The sequence below is a fragment of the Scyliorhinus torazame genome, chromosome 14, assembly GCF_047496885.1.
Source record: "Scyliorhinus torazame isolate Kashiwa2021f chromosome 14, sScyTor2.1, whole genome shotgun sequence".
In the NCBI taxonomy this organism is placed as follows: Eukaryota; Metazoa; Chordata; class Chondrichthyes; order Carcharhiniformes; family Scyliorhinidae; genus Scyliorhinus; species Scyliorhinus torazame.
The window spans coordinates 19446104-19466401 of record NC_092720.1 but is presented as its reverse complement, the minus strand read 5'-3'; the positions used below and the strand labels follow the sequence as shown (position 1 = coordinate 19466401).

General features: G+C 44.6%; 1 protein-coding gene across 3 annotated transcripts in view; it reads left to right on the top strand.

The window, feature by feature from the left end:
- The window catches only part of LOC140389564 (neprilysin-like), a 284568-nt gene that overhangs the window by 141858 nt on the left and 122412 nt on the right, over positions 1-20298 (top strand). For all 3 annotated transcript variants that reach the window (XM_072473793.1, XM_072473795.1, XM_072473794.1), the window contains exons 5-8: positions 14898-14978; positions 15062-15157; positions 17040-17158; positions 20031-20096. In XM_072473793.1, coding sequence (XP_072329894.1) covers positions 14898-14978; positions 15062-15157; positions 17040-17158; positions 20031-20096 — 362 coding nt within the window. The remainder of the gene's footprint in view (positions 1-14897; positions 14979-15061; positions 15158-17039; positions 17159-20030; positions 20097-20298) is intronic.

Here is a 20298-nt window from a genome sequence, read left to right as displayed (position 1 = left end):
CAGTTTGTCAAGTAATGTTTCTCTATTGATGCTGATTGTTCTTAGTTTTACCCTTTCTGTTACCTCTGAATTGCCCGTTCAGATAGGGATGGCACGAGTGTCCTCCACTGTGAAGACTGAGGCAAAATGATGATTTAGCATCTCCGCCATTTCTGTGTTCCCCACTATGAACTTCCCGGTCTCATCCCCCAAGGCACCAAAATTCACTCTCTTCCCTTTTATGCACTTAAAGAAGCTTTTGTTATCCTATTTGATATTTTGCGCTAGCTTTCTTTCACAATTTACCTCAGCTCTTTTTCTTACTTTTTTAACTCGGGTTTTACAACCACCAGCTGAGTGGGCATTCGCCCTTACTCCATTGGTCACATGGGGAGGCCCTCATGAGTGTTATGACATCCTTGCCCCCCACCCCCACCCCGAGTCCAAAAGCTCCCCCTCTGCAACAATCTAAGGAGGCCTCCTGCGCCACTTTGCGTGAGAATGAGCTTCTGCCTGCGATGGGTCTGGATCATGTGGCATGTAATTGTTGGTCGACCGCCATTTCCTGGTTGACCTCCGGGAGGGGGGGGGCAGCACAAATCCAGTAATGGTAAATATGTGAACAAAGTGAAATAGCAAGCAATGTTTTTTTTAAAAACACTTCACACCGTTTTATTCAATGATTGATAGGTGAGGAGTTTTAAATGCCTTGACAGCTTTACAGTTGCTTTTGACACTTTTGACAGTTCTTCTTGGCAGATTCAATGAGCTTATGCACTTTGTATGCACACTCATGTCTACTTTTAACAATACCAAAGAGCACCTCACCTCTCCAAATGGGTGGCTTATCTCTCCAAAAGGGCACCCATTGATGTCCTGGGATCATATCCAACAGTGTACCCCACCTCTCCAAAAGGCTCACCCACTTTTCCAAAGGACTCTGCAAAGTCTGGACCTGGTAGGTGCCATGTTCGGGGTAGATACTTCTGGATTTAAGCCACCTCCACCATTTTTGCAATTACAACTTGTGTGTGTCTTCTGTGCCTTGTGGCTATGTTATACAAATTCTGTCACTATGTAGCTGAGAGAACCCCTCCCAACTACCCATGTCCAATGGACAGGAATGCCAAGACTCAACTTATCAGCAGCACTCTTCATAGAATCATATAATTTACAATGCAGAAGGAGGCCATTCGGCCCATCGAGTCTGCACCGGCTCTTTGAAAGAGCACCCTACCCAAGTCCACACCTCCACCCTATCCCCATAACTCAGTAACCCCACCCAACACAAAGGGCAATTTTGGACACTAAGGGCAATTTAGCATGGCCAATCCACCTAACCTGCACATCTTTGGACTGTGGGAAGAAACCGGAGCACCCGGAGGAAACCCACGCACACACGGGGAGAATGTGCAAACTCCGCACAGACAGTGACCCAAGCCAGGAATCGAACCTGGGACCCTGGAGCTGTGAAGCAATTGTGCTAACCACTATGCTACAGTGCTGCCCAAAATCGCTTATTGTCACAAGTAGGCTTCAAATGAAGTTACTGTGAAAAGCCCTTAGTCGCCACATTCCGGCACCTGTTCGGGGCAGCTGGTACGGGAATCGAACCGTGCTGCTGGCCTGCCTTGGTCTGCTTTTTAAAAGCCAGCGATTTAGCCCAGTGAACTATAAGTTCCAAGTTCATCTGCATCTACAAATGCTGAGATGGCTAGGGGGCCACCTCTGGTTCTGTGCCTCTTCATGGTGTTCTGTGATCCCTTCTACAAGGAGGGCAAGATGTGATCGATGACTGAGGATAATGGAATGTGTTGTGTAGATGGATGTACAACATTTGTGGAGGGTTTCTGTGTGCATGGTTGTGCATTAAATCCCGAGGTGAAAGGGAGGGAGGAACTTAAAACAGTTATAATCACCAGGGAAAAGCTACTGAAAAAACTATTAGAACTAAAGGCTGACAAATGCCCAAGCTCTGAATACCTGCATCTTAAAGGAGGTGGCTGCTAAGATAGATGCATATGTTGTAAATTTCCAAAATTGCCGAGATTCTGGAAACGTCCCATCAGATTGGAAAATAGTAAATGTAACTCCTCTATTCAAGATGGGAGGGACCTACAGGCCTGTGAAGAACATCTTTAGACAGAAAATGCCAAAATCTGTTATGAAGGAGGTTATAGGAGGACACTTGGAAAATCTTAACTCAATCAAGTAGAGTCAACATGGTTTTGTGAAAGGAAAATTGTGTTTGGCTAATTTATTTGAGGAAGAAACAAGCAACGTGGATACAGGTAAATCTGTAGATGTAGCGTACTTGGATTACCAAAATGCATTCGATAAGGTGCCACTTCAAAGGTTAATACACAAAATAAGAGCTCATGCTGGAGGGAGTAACATTTTAGTATGGATTGTGGATTGGTTATCTAACAGGAAGTAGACTAATCGAGAGATCAGTGCTGAGGCCTCAGCTATTTCCAATCTTTATCAATTACTTGAATGAAGGGGCTGATTTTATCATTCTTAAAATTGCTGAGGACACACGTAGGACAGTAAATTATGAAGAGGGCATTAAGAAGTCTATAGAGGTATTTAGATAAATTAAGTCTTCCTGGAGGTTACTATTGACCAAATGTTGAGTTGGATGAGCCATATAAATGCTGTGGCTACAGGAGCATGTTCGAAGCTCAGAATCCTGAAGCGGGTAACTCACCTCCTGACCCCTACAGCCTGTCCACAATCTACAAGACATAAGTCAGGATTGTAATGGAATACTCTCCACTTGCTTGGATGAGTGCAGCTCTAACAACACTCAAGAAGCTTGACACCATCCAGGACAAAGCAACTCGTTTGATTGGCATCCCTTCCGCAAACATTCACTCCCTATGCACAATAGCAGCCGTGTGTACCATCTACAAGATGCACCGCAGCAACTTACCAAGGCTCCTTTGACAGCATCTTCCAAACCCATGACTGCTACCATCTAGAAGGACAGGAGCAGCTGACACATGGGAACCCCACCAAATGGAAGTTCCTCTCCAAACCTCTCAGCATCCTGATTTGGCAGTATATTGCCGTTTCTTCACTAGGGAGGAAGTTTCCAGGACTCTGACTCAGCAAGGGGTTCAAGAAGGCAGCTCACCACCACCTTATTAAGGTTAATTAGGGGTGGGCAATAAATGCTGGCCTATAACGGTGCCCACATCCCATGAATGAATAAAATAAAGTGAGTGGGCCAAATTTTGGTCGATGGAGTATAGTGTGGGAAAATGTGAACTTGCCCAATCTGGCAGTAAGAATAGAAAAGCAGCATATTAGTTAAAAGGGGAAAGACTGCAGGACTCTACAATGCAGAGTAATCTGTGCCTCCTGATACATGAATCTGAAAAAGGCATGCAGGTGCAACAAGTAATTTGGAAGGCAAATGGAATGTTGCCATTTATTATAAAAGTAGGAGAGCTTTACTACAGATGTACAAGGCCAGAGAGAGACTGCATCTGGAGTGCTGTGCACCAGTTTGGTCCAGTTACTTAAGAAAGGATATAATTGCATTTGAAGCAGTTCAAAGAAGGTTCACTCTGAAACCTGGGGTGAAGGGGTTATCTTATGAGGAAAGTTTGAGCCTATCGGAGTTGAGAAGAGTGAGAGGTGATCTTATTGAGACATGCAGGATCCTGAGGGAACTCAACACAGTGAATGCTGTGAGGATGTTTCCCTGGGACAGACTTGAACGAGGGCATGCAGTTTAAAAATAAAGGATTGCCAATTCAAGGTAGAGAAAAGTGACCCAACAGGGAGTTCAAAAATCTGGGTGTGTTTCTGAACACGCCGATCATCCTGTTGTGATCCGTGTTGATGGCCAAGAGTGTGTTGTGAAAGGTGAAAGGCATATCCTGCCCAAAGACAGACACAAATGGAAGAGCTTCTGACAGACGTGTTCTCCCCTGTGGGAGGACATTTAATCAGGTGGGAGCGTGCCAGGCGGAGACCCTGCTCTCTTCCCACCTCTGCCCTGATTAGGTCCAGCTCTGCTTATGGGTTCCCGAGGGACTTCGTTGTCGGATATTCAGCACGTGATCGAGGGTCTCGGCATCAGAGAGGGAGAATGCCGGTGAGTGAAGCCTCACTGCATTTGCTGCTGACACCCCCCACTCCCCCCCATCCCATGACCCCCTCCCTCCCAGGGCCTGATCCTCGGGCCTGTGGCAGGTGGACTGCCAGCAGCTGCCACTGCTTCTGCTGGTGCTGCCTGCAAAGTGCAGCGTCTGGCCGCTGATTGGCTGGTACCTCTCGATGATGGGACCGCTGCCCCCTCCCCCTCCCCGAGTCCTTGATCGGGGAAGGCAATCTACCGCCGACTGACTTGACTGATTGGCACTTAATACAGCGTCCGTTGCTTCGAGGAGGAGACGTGGGCTGAATTCTCCGCCCCGCCGTGCCACATTTCTGTTTCACCCCGCCGGCAGAATGCTCCGTTACACTGGCTGGTCACTGGGGTTTCCCATTGTGGGGCAGCCCCATGCCGTTGGGAAACCGCCGGCAAAACGAGTATCCCGCCGGCGGAGAATCCCGCCCGTGGTCTCTCACTATCTCTCCAGCCAGCAGGACAGGTCCTGAATGCCTGGGTTGAATACCATCACTATTGCATCAGCAGGACAGAAGCTTCTGATGGTTGCCCTTTACTCTACAACCCATGTTTAATTCAGTCAGCGATGATAAATCAGCCATTTTCACAACAAATGACCATCAGATCGTCAGTAATTTTACTTTAAGTCCTTCATTCCACAGAGTCCTTCTGAAGTGAATTTTGAAACCATGAAATTCATCCCAGTCATGGGGCGGTGAAGCTCCCAGTGTTTAATCATCAACAGTAATCCTTTGACTGACTGCTGACTGCTCAAGGCCAATCTTCCAACTATTGAACATTTACAGGAAAATCTGGTCCAGGTTGATAATCTCATGACTGGAAGACACTTACTTGTCCATTAGAGGGTTCTGTAAAGTACAAACATGCTTCCTTAATATCCCGATTGAATTATATGCACAATAGAAAACTTAACGCATTAAAACAAAATCATGAAACTAATTTGAACAAATCAACCAACTCCTTCTTGTGATTTTTCTTTTGATTGCTGGCTTCTACAATACAAAATGTTGATCTATATAAGCTATAAGACAATGGTACAATCAGAGACTAAATTATAATAATAATCTTTATTATTGTCACAAGTAGACTTACATCAACACTGCAATGAAGTTACTGTGAAAAGCCCCCAGTCGCCACACTCCGCCGCCTGTTCAGCTACACAGAGGGAAAAGTCAGAATGTCCAATCGTCCTAACAAATCCTCCCACAAGTCTTTTGGGACTTGTGGGAGGAAACCGGAGCACCCAGAGGAAACCCACGCAGACACGGGGAGAACGTGCAGACTCCACACAGACAGTGAACCAAGCCGGGAATAGAACCTGGGACCCTGGTGCTGTGAAGCGACAGTGCTAACCACTGTGCTGCCATGTTGCCCTATATCTCTCTATTTCTGTATCAGTAATTGAGTCGATTCTATTTCAGCCTATTTCCATCTCTGCTGGACCATTGTTTCTTTCTCTGTGCTCAAGTCTCGTTCGTCAAGGAAATAATCTGTTGGTCCCTTGTTCCCTCGTTCACTAGCGTCCTCGATGTGACTTTGCCCTCACAAGGCCATTATCATCTCACACTGCAAGTCTTGTGACAAAGCAAATTGTATTCCAGTTGAAGGCTGGAAGAACAAAAATTTAACTCATCAGTTAGAGTTTGCCTATTAAATTGGCGAACCTGAATTCATTCACGTGATACTCTTCAGCTCATACTGTGCAGTCGTCAGCTAATCCACAATGCTGGTGATTTGAGTTTATTTCTGCTTTCTGTTAGTCATCCAACATCTCGAATGCTAATTAAACAGTTAATTCCAAATTTAAGCAGCAATTTCTCAGTAGCGTTCACTGCTTGGAAGGACTTGGTTGTCTATCACCTGCAGAACAAGCCATAAAATATGCAGAGTGCCTGTACTTTTCGACGATGTGTGCTCTTTACTCTTATTGAGAGAATTGTGGAGTGTTGCTGTGGAATCGCTGTGTTAAGTTTCAGTACATCAAATTATGTCGAACTTTACAACACAGAAACAGGCCATTAGGCACAATGGGTTTGTGCCAATGTTTATGCTCCATACAAGCCATTTCTTACCCAACTTGGTTGGGCTGGTTTAGCTCAGTGGGCTAGACAGCTGGTTTGTAATGCAGACGAAGGCCAGCAGCGCGAGTTCATTTCCCATACCAGCTTACCCAAACAGGCGCCGGAATGTGGCGACTAGGGGCTTTTCACACTTGTGACAATAAAAGATGATTATTATTATTACTTCATTCAACCCTGCCTTCTATTCGTTTCACCTTCATTAACTGATCGAGATTCTCCTTCTATGTATCAGTGCTATTTGTTAGGAAAACAAACGTTTTAAGGGATTATTAGTATACCGGACCCGACCCCAGGTTTTGTTAGGATGCCAGACGAGAAACCCCAAACAACTTGCAATTTGTAAAATTGTGAGCAAAGGATACATCACCCCAGGAGTGATTAACCTGACCAAAAGGTATCTTTTATGTTCAAACAAACTTTAACTGAAACACAGAGTTAACCACATAAACATCACAGAAATAGCTTTACAATTATCAGTTGAAAGTTCTTGAATAAAAGGAAAAACGTTAACTCGCTACCTACACTTGTCACTACATATATTCCAATTAAACAACACAATATAGTTCAAAATCCACTCATAATTAAAGTTAGCAATCGGGATTACTTGCTGTTCTCTGTGCAGACCTTTGGAGTGAGACCTTTTCAGGAACAACTTGAAAATCCTTCTGTCTTGTCAGATACAAATCCTACAGATAAACTGCCAAACTAACAGACAGACATGGCTCCTCCCATTAATTACATCATTGTATCCCATTAAGATACCCATGACCTGCTTTGTTAGGACTAAACACCATCCCTCATTAATTATCTAAATCCCAAGGAGCCTCCAAAAACATAAACAATGCTCCATTAGCCATCTCTCTGTGAACAAGTAAATGGTTAAAATCAATGATTACTGCACCTTTACAACTCCTCAATCACAACAGACATACTACCCGTATGTATTTTAAACCAAGGTTTTTAATAGCATTACTACAACAAAATATAAAATTTAATATAAAACAATTTCTTACATTCATCACAGGATTTATTAGTATTAGTATTAGTAAATATTAGAAAGAAAGTATAGTTTTAAGTGTGTTTAATTTAATGCTTCTGTGCCTGGAAGGTAAATCTATAGCTAGTTTCATGCTTGACAAAAATGGTTGTATGTGCGAGGGTTGGCTTCAATTCTAAATGTGATTGCTCTTAGCGAGGGCTACAGCGTAAAGAGTAAATAAACCAACAGTGGCTGCTTAGCAACTGTAAGATAGAGAGCCTTTTAAGTAATAATAATATTAATAAGTTTTAGTTTTGCTAATTTGATTGTATTTGGAAATAGGTAATGAGAGAGAATGCAGCTTTCACAGCTCTGCTAGAAGCAGTTAGTTTTAGGAGGCTAAACAGGACTTGCTAGATGAAAAGCCAAAAGAAAAGTGCAAAATCTCTCCCAGAAAGTGTCAAACCTGTCATGGCTATCTAGGACGTTTTAAACCAATAAAACCTGTCCAGAAAGTGTTAAAGCTGTCAAGGAGCTGTCAAGCATACTACGTGAGTTGGCATGGAGAAAGTAAGGGCAAAGGGTGGTGGATGGGGGTCATAGATTGGCATGAATTGGCACCAAGTTGGCATCGGGTATGGGGGCCGTGGGGGTGCGTGGGTGTATGCATTGGCATAGGTTAGCATAGCTGGGGCATTGGGTGTGTGTGTATGTGTATGTGGTTGAGGGTTGGTGGACGGTGAGGGGCGAGGCCTGAAAGGATGTTTTGTTAGTATTTTTATTTCTGAAAATATAGTGTCAGAGCACAGAGACAGGCCTTATTCCTAACCCGCCTCCGCTACCGGCAGCCTCTGCACTCGTTCCAGCGTTTCTTGCCCTGACTCCTGTTTCACCCTGTTCCCCCCTCCCCACCCCTGGAGCTGTGGGTGGCCATATTTAAAGACCCCAAACTGGTGCCAAAAATCTAAGCCAGAGTCTCTACGAATTACAGCGAAAAGAAAGCGAGACCAAAACTACAGCAAAATCCCCCAATAAAAGTAAGTGATTTTCAATTGCCAATTGCAGCGAGTGGAGGGTATTTACAGAGTACGGATTATGTGGCCCACTCCCCTGCCCTGTCCCCGTAACCCCACCTAAACGTTTGGACACTGGGGGCAATTTAGCATGGCCTAATCCGAAGAGGATAAGGAGAGCTCGTTCTTGTGCGCAGTCAATGTTTATCCCTCAGAGAACATCATAAAACAGATGATCTGATTATTTATCTGCTTATTGTTTGTGCGAGCTTGTCGTACACAAATTAAGTGCCAATTTTTCGACCTTATATTGGTGATGACACTTTAAAAGTACTTCCTTTGCTGTAAAGCAGTTTGACCGTGCTGAGGAGGTTAAAGGCACTATGCAAGGACTGCAAGGTTTTATTCTTTCTTCATGAATCCCCCCTTGCATTGAGTGCATACAAGAGGCAAAATGTAAAGTGGGTGCCAGCTGGAGAGCCAGCAAGAGTCCCGTGTCGCCTCTTTTCGGGAAGTTTTAAACTTAGTAAGGCATAGTAAGGCACCCAACTGGCCAGCCGGCAGGCCTTCCCCGGCAACAGACTCGCCCAGGGATGGAAGTCCCGTCTGTCGAGAGCTTCCAACAAATCAGGGGCCAGCAGTTTGTCATGGTCCAGCAGCTCCACTGGGGAGGTGGTGGCTGCTGCCGATAATGCACAGATCCAAAGCCAGGGTTGCCAAGGGATCTTAGGCCATGATGAGTAGTGGCGGGAAAGGGATCATGGATTAGGGACGTGGGGAATTGAAGGGGTTGACAGAAAGTGCAGAGAAGTGGCCTCCCTCACACCACCGCCTTCCAAATGCCAGAATCCTTGACAAGGCACGGATTCCCCCACCAGAAGTCAACAGGCGACCTTGCCTCTTCATACTTCCCGCTGCTGAGTCCCCCATCCACCGCTGGGCCAACATCGACGGCGGCAGGCTGAGACCTTGAGTCATTGATTGCTCATTTCAGAGCTTTTATTTTCGGTGAGGGGGCAGGTGGGGGTGGGGGTTGGGGTGAACGGTGGGGAGGGGCGTGGTGGGTGCGTGGCAGAGGCCGGCCACAGCCTTCCCGCTACTGACTTAATCGGGGTAGAAGGGGAAAGCGCCGTAGTCCCCAGTCGACATCTTTCCACCCAATGAAGGTCCCCCTACCGCGATGCCCACCACGGAGGAAGGCTTTAAATGTCACCCAACATTCCAGAATTGTCCATGGAGACTCCTTGCCATCCGACTCTAATAAAAGTGGGGGCACATGATAAAAATTCATTGCAAGGGACAGCTGCAAATGAATTGGAACAATATTTGGAATTTTGCAACAACGACAGTCTTACTTTCCTGTGTATTGTCCCTTCTTTTGTTGCTATGGGAACTACAAGCAGGCTTTGCAGCCTTCTCTGTCCTCGCTATCTCAGCGCCTTTTTAGTCTATGAAAATAGCGGCTGTAGCTGTGAAGCATTTGCAAGTACAGGTGATTAAAATGTCAAATTGAAGTGAGGTTTTTTTTTTCTGACATTAGAACCTCTTTGTGCAATCATCTTAAGCTTGAGAGATTTTTTTTTAACCGGTGTGTCGAAACATTTCTGGGTTTTCTGGTTATGTCCTTCGACTGAGAGCAGCTGAGAATGTTACAAATTCAGAGGATCCCCTTCAGTATCCAGGGCGCAGTTTGTCCGATTTGGCACCAGGGAGGAGATCGGTGCGCCGGTTTTCAGGAGAGTTTTGTGCAACCGTTCTGTGCCAGTGTGAGTGAGATGGTCCACGCGTCCATTTTGTGGCACCCATAGGTTGTGAACTCGGTGTGTTTCTTAGGTTTATCCAGCTTTCCTTTATATACATCTGTGCTTTTTACCTCAACTGCCCCTTGTGGTAACAAGTCCCATATTCTCAGGCCCCCTCTGGGCTGAAGAAGTTTTTCACGAAATCGCCATTGGTTTTATTGGTGACTATTTTATATTGGTGAGCTCTAGTTTTGGGTTCCCCTGTAAGTAGGAACATCATTTATACGTCTCCACTTTCGAACCCTTTCATTATCTTAAACACCTCTCTTAGGTCATACCTCAGCGTTCTCTTTTCTAGAGAAAAGAATAAAACCTGTTCAGTCTTTCCTGATAGGTCTATCCACTCATTTATTAGAATAATAGAATCCCTATCCTACTGTGCAGAAGGAGGCCATTCGGCCCATTGGGTCTGCACCGACCTTTCAAACGAGCACTCTGCCCATTTACCAGTGTCCACTCTGCCTTATCTTTATCATCCCATAATCTAACCTGCATATTGCTGGACATTCAGGGGCCATTTAGCATGGCCAATCCACCTAGCCTTCACATCTTTGGGCTGTGGGAGGAATCTGGAGCACCCAGAGGAAACCCACGTAGACACGGGAAGAACGTGCAAACTCCACACAGACAATCAGAGGCTGGAATTGAACCCAGGTCTCTGGCGCTGTGAGGCAGCAGTGCTAACCACTGTGCCACCGTGTCGCCCTTTTATCATCCTTGTGAATATTTTCCAGATTTATTTTTCCTATTGTTACTATACCTTTTTTATAATATGACAACCACAACTGTCGTAAGGGTCCTCCTGTTAATCCCTGCCTGTCCCTTGTTCTTTCCTTTTAATTTCCGTTATTCTGCTATTTCAATTTCTGTACCTGGACAATTAATAGGGCCTATGCCTTTAAAATGGACATCACCTTTAAGTTTAAAACAGGAATTCCCCAGCAAGATGTGCTGTTTGGCCTGACAACAGTGATGATACATCTTGATGGACTTAGCTGGTGGCCAATGAGCTGTTTACATTGTTGAGGTGTTGGCCAATGAGCTGTTTACATTGCTGAGGTGTTGGCCAATGAGCTGTTTACATTGCTGAGGTGTTGGCCAATGAGCTGTTTACATTGTTGAGGTGTTGGCCAATGAGCTGTTTACATTGCTGAGGTGTTGGCCAATGAGCTGTTTACATTGCTGAGGTGTTGGCCAATGAGCTGTTTACATTGCCGCACTCTTAACTGATAAGGAAGGCTCCACCTATTTTTTAGTTTTGGTTTGATCAAGAACTTGGAGGGCCACAGTCCTGATCTCTGTCTCTCTGACCTGATCGGCTCTCTCTAAATGTTCAAAGTAAAGCCCTTTCTCTCTGCACAGCCCGATTGAACTGCAAGAGGACCCAGTCCAGCAGCCGCTGCAGGCCGGGTCAGTTGTTTAAAAAAAAACCTTGTAAAATCTCATGTGGGGAACTCTGTTCTTACCTCAGACAAGTATTGGTCATTCTGGTGAAGTTGGAAACAAATGCAAATTACACAGGAAGTGGAAATCTTACAGCCTGCGAGTTCTGACTGAATGTGCCTACCACAAGATTCTCATTATAAATCCAATTGGTGGTTTTAACACTCTGCGTCCTGGGAAGATAGCTGGCTATAACGACGTCAGGATCAGCAACAAGGACACTCATCTCTATTTTTCCATTTTAACCCTTATCATTTTACCCCTTTCCTTTCCTCTGTGTGTGTCTGCCTTGTGTGTGTTTGGAAAAGGGTGGGACGGTAAAAGGGGGGAGTAGTAGGTTAGCTGGCTGTTATTTTGTTATAGTTATTCCATATTTCAACTTTGTTCCTGTTTTAAATAAACAGTTATTGTGTTCAACGTTTAGAACTATTGAGCAGTCAAGGGGCCAAAGATACCACAAATTTCAGACAAATTAAGAGTTAATTCACTTATGTTGGGACTTTGGGGTCAGTGGGGCTAGAATTGTCTGTGCACAGCCTAACATCTCTGGTTTTCAATTCTATCCCTCTAACCATAAGCTCTAGTGCTTTGTTTGCTTTGATTAGGACCTTGTTGATCTGAGTTGCTACTTTTCGTGACTAGCGTGTCTGCACCCCCAAACCCCTTTGCTCTTCTCCCGCATTTGGAGTCTGATATGTCCTCCTTGTTCTTCCTATTGATCTGTGTTCCCTCACATTCATCTGGATTGAAGTTCATTTGTCAATTATGTACCCATTCTGAAAGGTTATTAGTGCCTGTCTCGTATTTTGTTGGATTCTGCCTGTGTATTAATTGCAATTTGGTTGAATAGATTTGAAGAACCTATAATCACTTAGTAGAAAGTTCAATAATCAGTGGGTGGAAAGGATGGTAGAGGCAGAAGCCCTCATTGAGGTATCTTAACCTACAGGGCTACAAACCAAGAGTTGGAAAGGAGAACAAGGCGAATTAGTTCTTTTCCAACTGGCAATGTTTCTATGTAAGTTTATTTCTTTCTTCTGACGTCAAGGGAGCTGGATGCCTTCAGTTACGGACACAGGTCAGAAGGTCCCAATGGCAGAGACCATTGCCTCTGTTGGAGGCTATTAAGGAACCACTCTCCTCCCCCAGTTTTGAAGAGAACTCCTTTTGCAAGGATATTTCTTCACAAGGGGAGTATTGTTAGCCATGGAAATGACCTAAGCAGCACATCTAGGGAGGTATTGGCTCCTGGAGGCAGAGGCCAGTTTGGCTGTTCAGTGTTAAACTTGTACATAGTTTGGCGGGGAAGGAAAAAAATGTTTCCACAATTCTTCCCTGAGGAATGGAAAGTAGAAGGACTTTTCTTGACCTCAACATCTCCTAAGTTGCTTTGCAACCAATGAAGTGCTTTTGAAACGTGGTTGTTGAATGTGGCGGTCAATTTGTGACATCAAGATCCCACAGGCAGTTACGAGATAATGATTAAATCATCTATTTTGCGGAGATATTGGTTGATACATAAATATTGGCCAGAATGTCCAGAATAATCTTCCTCTTCTTTGTAGTAGTGCTGTGGTATATTTTACATGGAGGGAATTGCTACAAGATCTCATTAGAAAAGATGGCACTGCACTCTATAGAACCCTTACAGTGCAGAAGGAGGCCATTTAGCCCATCGAGTCAGCACCCACTCTCTGAAAGGGTGCCACTCCCCCGCCCAATCCCCATAACCCCATATCCCTGGACACGAAGGGACAATTTAGCATGGCAAATCCACCTAACCTGCACATCTTTGGATTGTGGGAGGAAACCGGAGCACCCAGAGGAAACCCATGCAGACAAGGGGAAAACGTGCAAACTCCACATAGACAGTGACCCAAGGCTGGAATCGACCCAGGGTCCCTGGTGCTGTGAGGCAGCAGTGTTAACCACTGGCACCGTGCAGTCGTGTAGAACTCCCTCAGTTCTCACACTAGGAGAGACTTCCTCAGTACTTACACTAGGAGACACTTTGTGGATTACATGTTCCAGTTTTGAGTGTAGGAATTGAACCAATGACCATTTCAGATTTGTGCATGATCGTACTACTCACTGCGCCACAGCTGAAACGAATGGCCTCAGCTTATGTTAGACTAAATTGTGTAATGCGCAACACTTGGTTAAAGTGAACTCAAAGTGCATTGCCATGTCAGAAGTGCCGATTATGGCTCTGTGACCTGCTTGACTTCCAAGATACCTGTGATAGATAACACTTTGGGTTGAAAGCATGGATTGACCCAAGAGGAATTGGAGTTGAAGGTCATTCTCTTTAACCCCAAAATTTATAGCCTGTTAGGAGAGCTTGCATAACTGGACTGCTCCCAAATTCCATCTGTCAGCAGCTGCGCGTTTTAAACTGTCCTGACGTACTTTTACAGCTTTGTATCTGCATTCACTAGTGGAATGCAGTGAATGTGCTTGAGGCCTGTTGTACTGCTGTTAAACACAAGCAGGCTCGTTCCAGTGGAACTAGAAGCTGGCAGGAAGACACCAATACAACCCAACTAGGGATGCCAATTTTCCAGGATTGTTCTGTAGTCTTCAGGAAATTAACAAGTAATTTGCTGGATAAGACTGAGAGAAAACCCTGGAGAATAATTGTGCTTGACTTTATCAGGGAGGTACATCAGGGGACGTGGAGTGAAGGCTGGTAAATCAAGTTGATTTGCAGGCTTTTCACATTATGATTGAATGGTGGAACAGATGCAAGGTGATGAATGGTGTGCTACTGTTCCTACTGGTACCATGTTCATGGATGATCTTGGTCAGACATGCTTGATCATATTCAGAGACCCTTCCCACCTGGGTTATTCTCTCTTCCAAGCTCTTCCACTGGGCAGATGATACAAAAAACTGAGAACACGCACTAACAGATTCAAAAACAGCTTCTCCCCCGCTGTTACCAGACTCCTGAATGGCCCTCTTATAGACTGAACTGACCTCTCTACGGACCTTCTCTACACTGTATACTCTCTATGTTTCACCGGATGTCTAAGTCTATGTATTTACATTGTGTATTTATCGTATGCCCTCTGTTTTTCTCATGTATGGAACAAAGTGTCTGGACTGTACGCAGAACAATGGGCGGGATTCTCCGCCGGCGGGATTCTCCGTTTTGCTGGCGCCCGGGGTTTCCCGACGGCGTGGGGCTGCCCCACAAATGGGAAACCCTATTGACCGGCCGGCGTAACGGAGAATCCCGCCGGCGGGTGGGGGCAGAAATGTGGTGTGGCGGGGCGGAGAATCGAGCCCAATACTTTTCACTGTACCTTGGTACACGTGACAATAAATCTGAATCTAAATTAAATACCGGCATATCATTAAGTGGTTGTGGAAAAACTCTTGACAGAAACTGACTAGAAATGTGTCTGAGCTGCCTTGCCCAGTCTAATGATTTATTTCTCTCCCTGATTCTAGATGTCCTCGAGAAGCCAGATAATGGAGATCCTGAAGCGATTCAGAAAGCAAAGACGCTATTCAAGTCATGCACCAATCAAAGTAAGTGATGATCTCGAGACTAATCCAACCATTTTGATGTTTGCTGTGAAATGTGCTAATGGTTCCTCTTGTTTGTACTTCAGCTGCAATTGAAAGGAAAGGTGGAGCACCGTTAATTAGCATGCTGACTGATGTGTTTGAGTGGCCAGTCGCAGCGGACAACTGGGACGAGACACACGGTGAGATCAGAACGTGGTTTTTCAATATTTGGGACACTTTTGTGTTTTATCAAAATTTCCCAGCCGAAGAAACAAAATACTTGCATGTTAAAATGAACAGCACACAGTAACAAATTGAGCAATGAGCGTATGCCAGTCACTCAAGTGGCAATCAGCTTCTGCTCCCCTTGTGGGGACTTTTGTAGATTGCCATGCATGTAAATAATTTGGACTCTGAAATTGGTAGGTGTGTCATTACAATTTACAACTGATACCAACATTGAAAGCTTTATAACAAAATCACATGGAGGACGTACAGTATGAAAGTACAGAAAGGCTTCAACACGTTTGCAGGCTGGGCAGATCAATGAAAAATAAAAGTGACCATCGCAAAGTGTGAGGTGGTAGAAGAAACAAGGAAGCTACTCATTCCTTGCAGGCTAAGACATGAAATGGGATAGAGGGAAAAAAGGAGATTGGGGAGTATGGATGCATAAATGGCTAAAAGTAGCACCAAGCCATAAAGATTGCAAACAAAGAACTCTGGAGTGCATTTCTCGGGGAAACAAACGCAAAGGGACAAGGTTATGTTTATGTACAACCTTGATTAGGTCGGACTTTTGAACACAATGTGCAGGTCTGTTCTCCATACTGCAAAAAGATATGATATGGATATTACCATACAGAAAGAATGTAACAATCAGTTAGGATAAAGCAAGATGGAGTACTGTTCTCTGGAAAAGAGCAGGCATGATTACAAACAACTCCTGAATATCATGCAGGGATAAATAACGCGGATACGGGCATGTGGTTTTCAGTTGTGTATGAGTGCGGGACCAGGACAGCATGAATAGCAGACAGTCTGTAAATGATCAACTAAGTAATTTAGGAGGAATTTATTTACAGAGTGTAGTGAGAATATGGAACTATCTGCCGCTTGCAATGAATATCTTTTACACTGACATTCATTGAACTCCTCACACACACACAGGCACCGTAGAATCTGCTGAATTAATCTCACTTTGGAAATACTTTAGCCAAAAATATTGTTCTTATTTGTTATTTTGTTGGCCATGTTAACCTGTTTTAATAAAATGGCTGATATCTCTATTAAGATAGCGTCCTGCGTGAATGTTAATCTCCCCCAATATCACACAATGGAACGGAAAGATCGGGGGCTGGATTCTCCGCCGTCGGGATGCTCCATTGTGCCGGCAGTCCGGGGCTTTCCCGACGGTGTGGGGCTGCCCCACAATGGGTAACCCCATTGGCCAGCCGGCGAAACAGAGCATCCCGCCAATGTTGGTTAACATGGCCAACAAAATAACAAATAAGAACAATATTTTTGGCTAAAATATTTCCAAAGTGAGATTAATTCAGCAGATTCTATGGTCCCTGTATGTGTGTGAGGAGTTCAATGAATGTCAGTGTAAAAGATATTCATTGCAAGTGGCAGATAGTTCCATATTCTCACTACAGAAACAGAAATCTGGTGCGACGGGGTGGAGAATCCCACCCCAGAAGAGGTGTATGGAGGACGTCCAAACCATTACCGCCCATTTTGCTCTCCTCCCATTATTGGCTTTCGGAACTCTCCTTCCACTGTCTTTACCTATGATGTATTCCCCAGTTATCGTCAAACTTTGGGTTGAACGCCTCACCTAACCTCATTTGTTCTCGCTTGCAATATTCACGGTGATGAGCGATTTGCCTGAACCAACTTGAAATAGTGACTCTATTTCTCCCCAGGTGCTGCCTGACATGCTGAGTATTTCATGTAGCGACTGATTTCCTATAACCTGCTCCAGGGAGTTTACATTTTGGGCTGGGTTAGGGAATATTCTCTGAACTGCAGGTCAACCAGTTTGCTGTCATCACAGTGTGCGTGTTTGCTTTCTCCTAGGTCAAAATTGGACCCTTGAGGCCATCATTGGGGAAATGACCAGCACATTTGGGAAGCGTGTGGTCATAGACCTTTTTGTTGGGACAGATGACAAAAATTCCAATGTTCACATAATCCATGTACGTGACTTTGATAAGATTCAAAATTTCCATTCTTCTTCATTCATTTACAAAATATTAGTTTGTGTTTGGCATGCCGTTAAAAGGCACATTGGGGTAGATGTTTGATTTGAGGCACCATCTTTGTGAACGGCAGGGAGAACATAGAACATAGAAAATACAGCACAGAACAGGCCCCTCGACCCACAATCTTGCGCCGAACTTTTGTCCTAGATTAAGAACAAATTAATCTACACCCCATCATTCTACCGTAATCCATGTACCTATCCAATAGTCGCTTGAAGGTCCCTAATGTTTCCGATTCAACTACTTCCACAGGCAGTGCATTCCATGCCCCCACTACTCTCTGGGGAAAGAACCTACCTCTGACATCCCCCTATATCTTCCACCATTCACCTTAAATTTATGTCCCCTTGTAATGGTTTGTTCTACCCGGGGAAAAAGTCTCTGACTCTCTACTCTATTCCCCTGATCATCTGGGAGGAAAGTTAAGAGAGGAGATTGCAGAATGGGAATCCATCAAATTTAATTTCATCTTGAATGAATACAAGGCAAATTGGGCTGATTCTGGAAGAGGCCCAAGGATTCTCCTCTGATAATTGGATTCCAATCCAGATGGTGAAGGATGAAAAGTGGTGTAAATCCTTTTCTTGATAGTTTGTTTGATTACAGAAGGCAGAATTTTATAGTCTGCCTCCTACCTACTGTCCCAGCAGTCCCTCTTCATAGCCTTTTAATTAAACAAATTATAAATAAATTAACTTCAAATGAGAGCGATGATAGCCTCTCGTGGGGCCACTGATATGAAACAAAACTTAACTGATGAAACCAAAATGGTCGTCCTGGGGGTGATGATGCACCCCAGCTCCCGCGGTTCCCACCGATCACGGAAAGCCTGAAGTGTTGGGGTGGACACTCCGTGCAGCCTCTCCAAGGTGGCCTAGCCATGTGTGTAGCCGCAGTAAAGTGGCAGACAGTTGGGTCAGATGACCTCACCCTTCAACCGCTCGCTGCCTGGACCTGTTAATGGCCACCGTGGCCGGGCCCACAGGCAGACTTACAAGGAGGACCTCCACCCTTCCCAAGCCCATCCACACCAGGTGAATTGTTGTCGTCTCTTTTCCCACACATAATGGTTCACAAGGCAGACTTTCATCTGTTTCCATAGTGAGTTTTTTCTGGGTAAGTTTGTTTCCCTGTCCCCAGAGGCTTAAAGCTTGAGGGGCGCCAGGCCAATGAAGCATGTCTGACCAGGAGTCTCTCACACTCTTACTGCTGGCTTGCGGTGGAAGGATTTTGCAGGTTGATACTCAACCTGCTTGGTTGCATTATGAACACACGTCACTTGGCCATCAAGTCCTGGGGCAGGACTCAAACCCAGAGTTTATAACTCTGGGGCAGGGATGCTACCCACTGCAAGCCATAGAACATAGAACATTACAGTGCAGTACAGGCCCTTCGGCCCTCGATGTTGCGCTGACCTGTGAAACCACTCTAAAGCCCATCTACACTACTCCCTTATCGTCCATATGTCTATCCAATGACCATTTGAATGCCCTTAGTGTTGGCGAGTCCACTGCTGTTGCAGGTAGGGAATTCCACGCCCTTACTACTCTCTGAGTAAAGAACCTACCTCTGACGTCTGTCTTATATCTATCCCCCCTCAATTTAAAGCTATGTCCCCTCGTGCTAGACATCACCATCCGAGGAAAAAGGCTCTCACTGTCCACCCTATCCAATCCTCTGATCATCTTGTATGCCTCAATTAAGTCACCTCTTAACCTTCTTCTCTCTAACGAAAACAGCCTCAAGTCCCTCAGCCTTTCCTCATAAGATCTTCCCTCCACACCAGGCAACGTTCTGGTAAATCTCCTCTGCACCCTTTCCACTGCTTCCTCAATCCTTCCCCAATCCCTCTTTATACTCTTCCAATAAAACAAGAATCTATAAATGGAACAAAATTGAGAGGTGACATCAACTGGTGGGGCACTGTAACTAAAATAAAACATCAGGCAGAAACTTAACTAATTAAACCAAAATGTAATTCCCGGGCATGCTGATGAATCCCAGCCACTCATGGGAGGACTCTCTATATCTGTTCAAGGCACTTAATAAATCAGTTCCCACCATCTGTTTATCCTTAAGCTTAGCAATATCACTAGCATAATATTAATATCCTCACTTTATTTTGCTCTTGGATCTTGCTGAAGCATGCCATCTCACCAACTGCCCTGTTAGTTAAAATTTACCTTCTGCTCAAAGATTGTTAGACCATAATTTGCAGGATTTGCAAGCAGATAATGGGCAACAATCTAAGGACGTTAGTGATTAATGGGACCTGCGGTCCATCACGTCAATGAATGAGATTAAAGATTGAGACAAGAGAGAGAAAAAGGAAGAAAAGAGAAATATGTCTAACATTTTAAAGTTGCTGTTTTACAATCTCGAGCTGCAATTTACCACCTTGCAGTTCAGATTGTTTATTGTCGCTGAGGCAGAAATATTGACCGGCATTTCATTAACAATTACTAAGTGAGTAAAAATGGCACTTGCACCGTTAATTGCCACACATAACTTTGAGTTTAATTGGTCATTAATGTGAAAATCCAACAAGTTCAGAAATATAAGGACAAGGCCAAGGGCGAGATGCCATTTGTCTGGACCAATAGATGAGGGAACCAGGAATTGAACGGCAGGTTCGGGAGATTCACAGATCTCTGCCTATCCCCTGAGCTGACCGATTCACAGATTGCTCACAGCACGTGTTGTTAACATAACATTACTGTCACGATAAAGTCTGGGTCAAGACGAGAGAAAAATTGTTGGACTTGACATGACATTAAACATACTTTAACTTTTGGTGAATTGACAGATCGACCAGCCCAATCTTGGCTTACCATCTCGTGATTACTATGAATGTACTGGTGCTTATAAGGAGGTACGTAACTTTCTTATTGTATTTCAAATGGGTTTTAATCTTGTACAAAGACTAGAAAGTTAATTAAACATTAGGGAGGTTTTTGATAGCATAATTAAGGGACAAGTGTTTCCATTGACAAGAGGATGTCACAGGTTTAGGATAATTGGCAAAAAGTCCAGGAAACCGGAACGGGAACCGGAAAATCCTGCAGGCTGGAAAA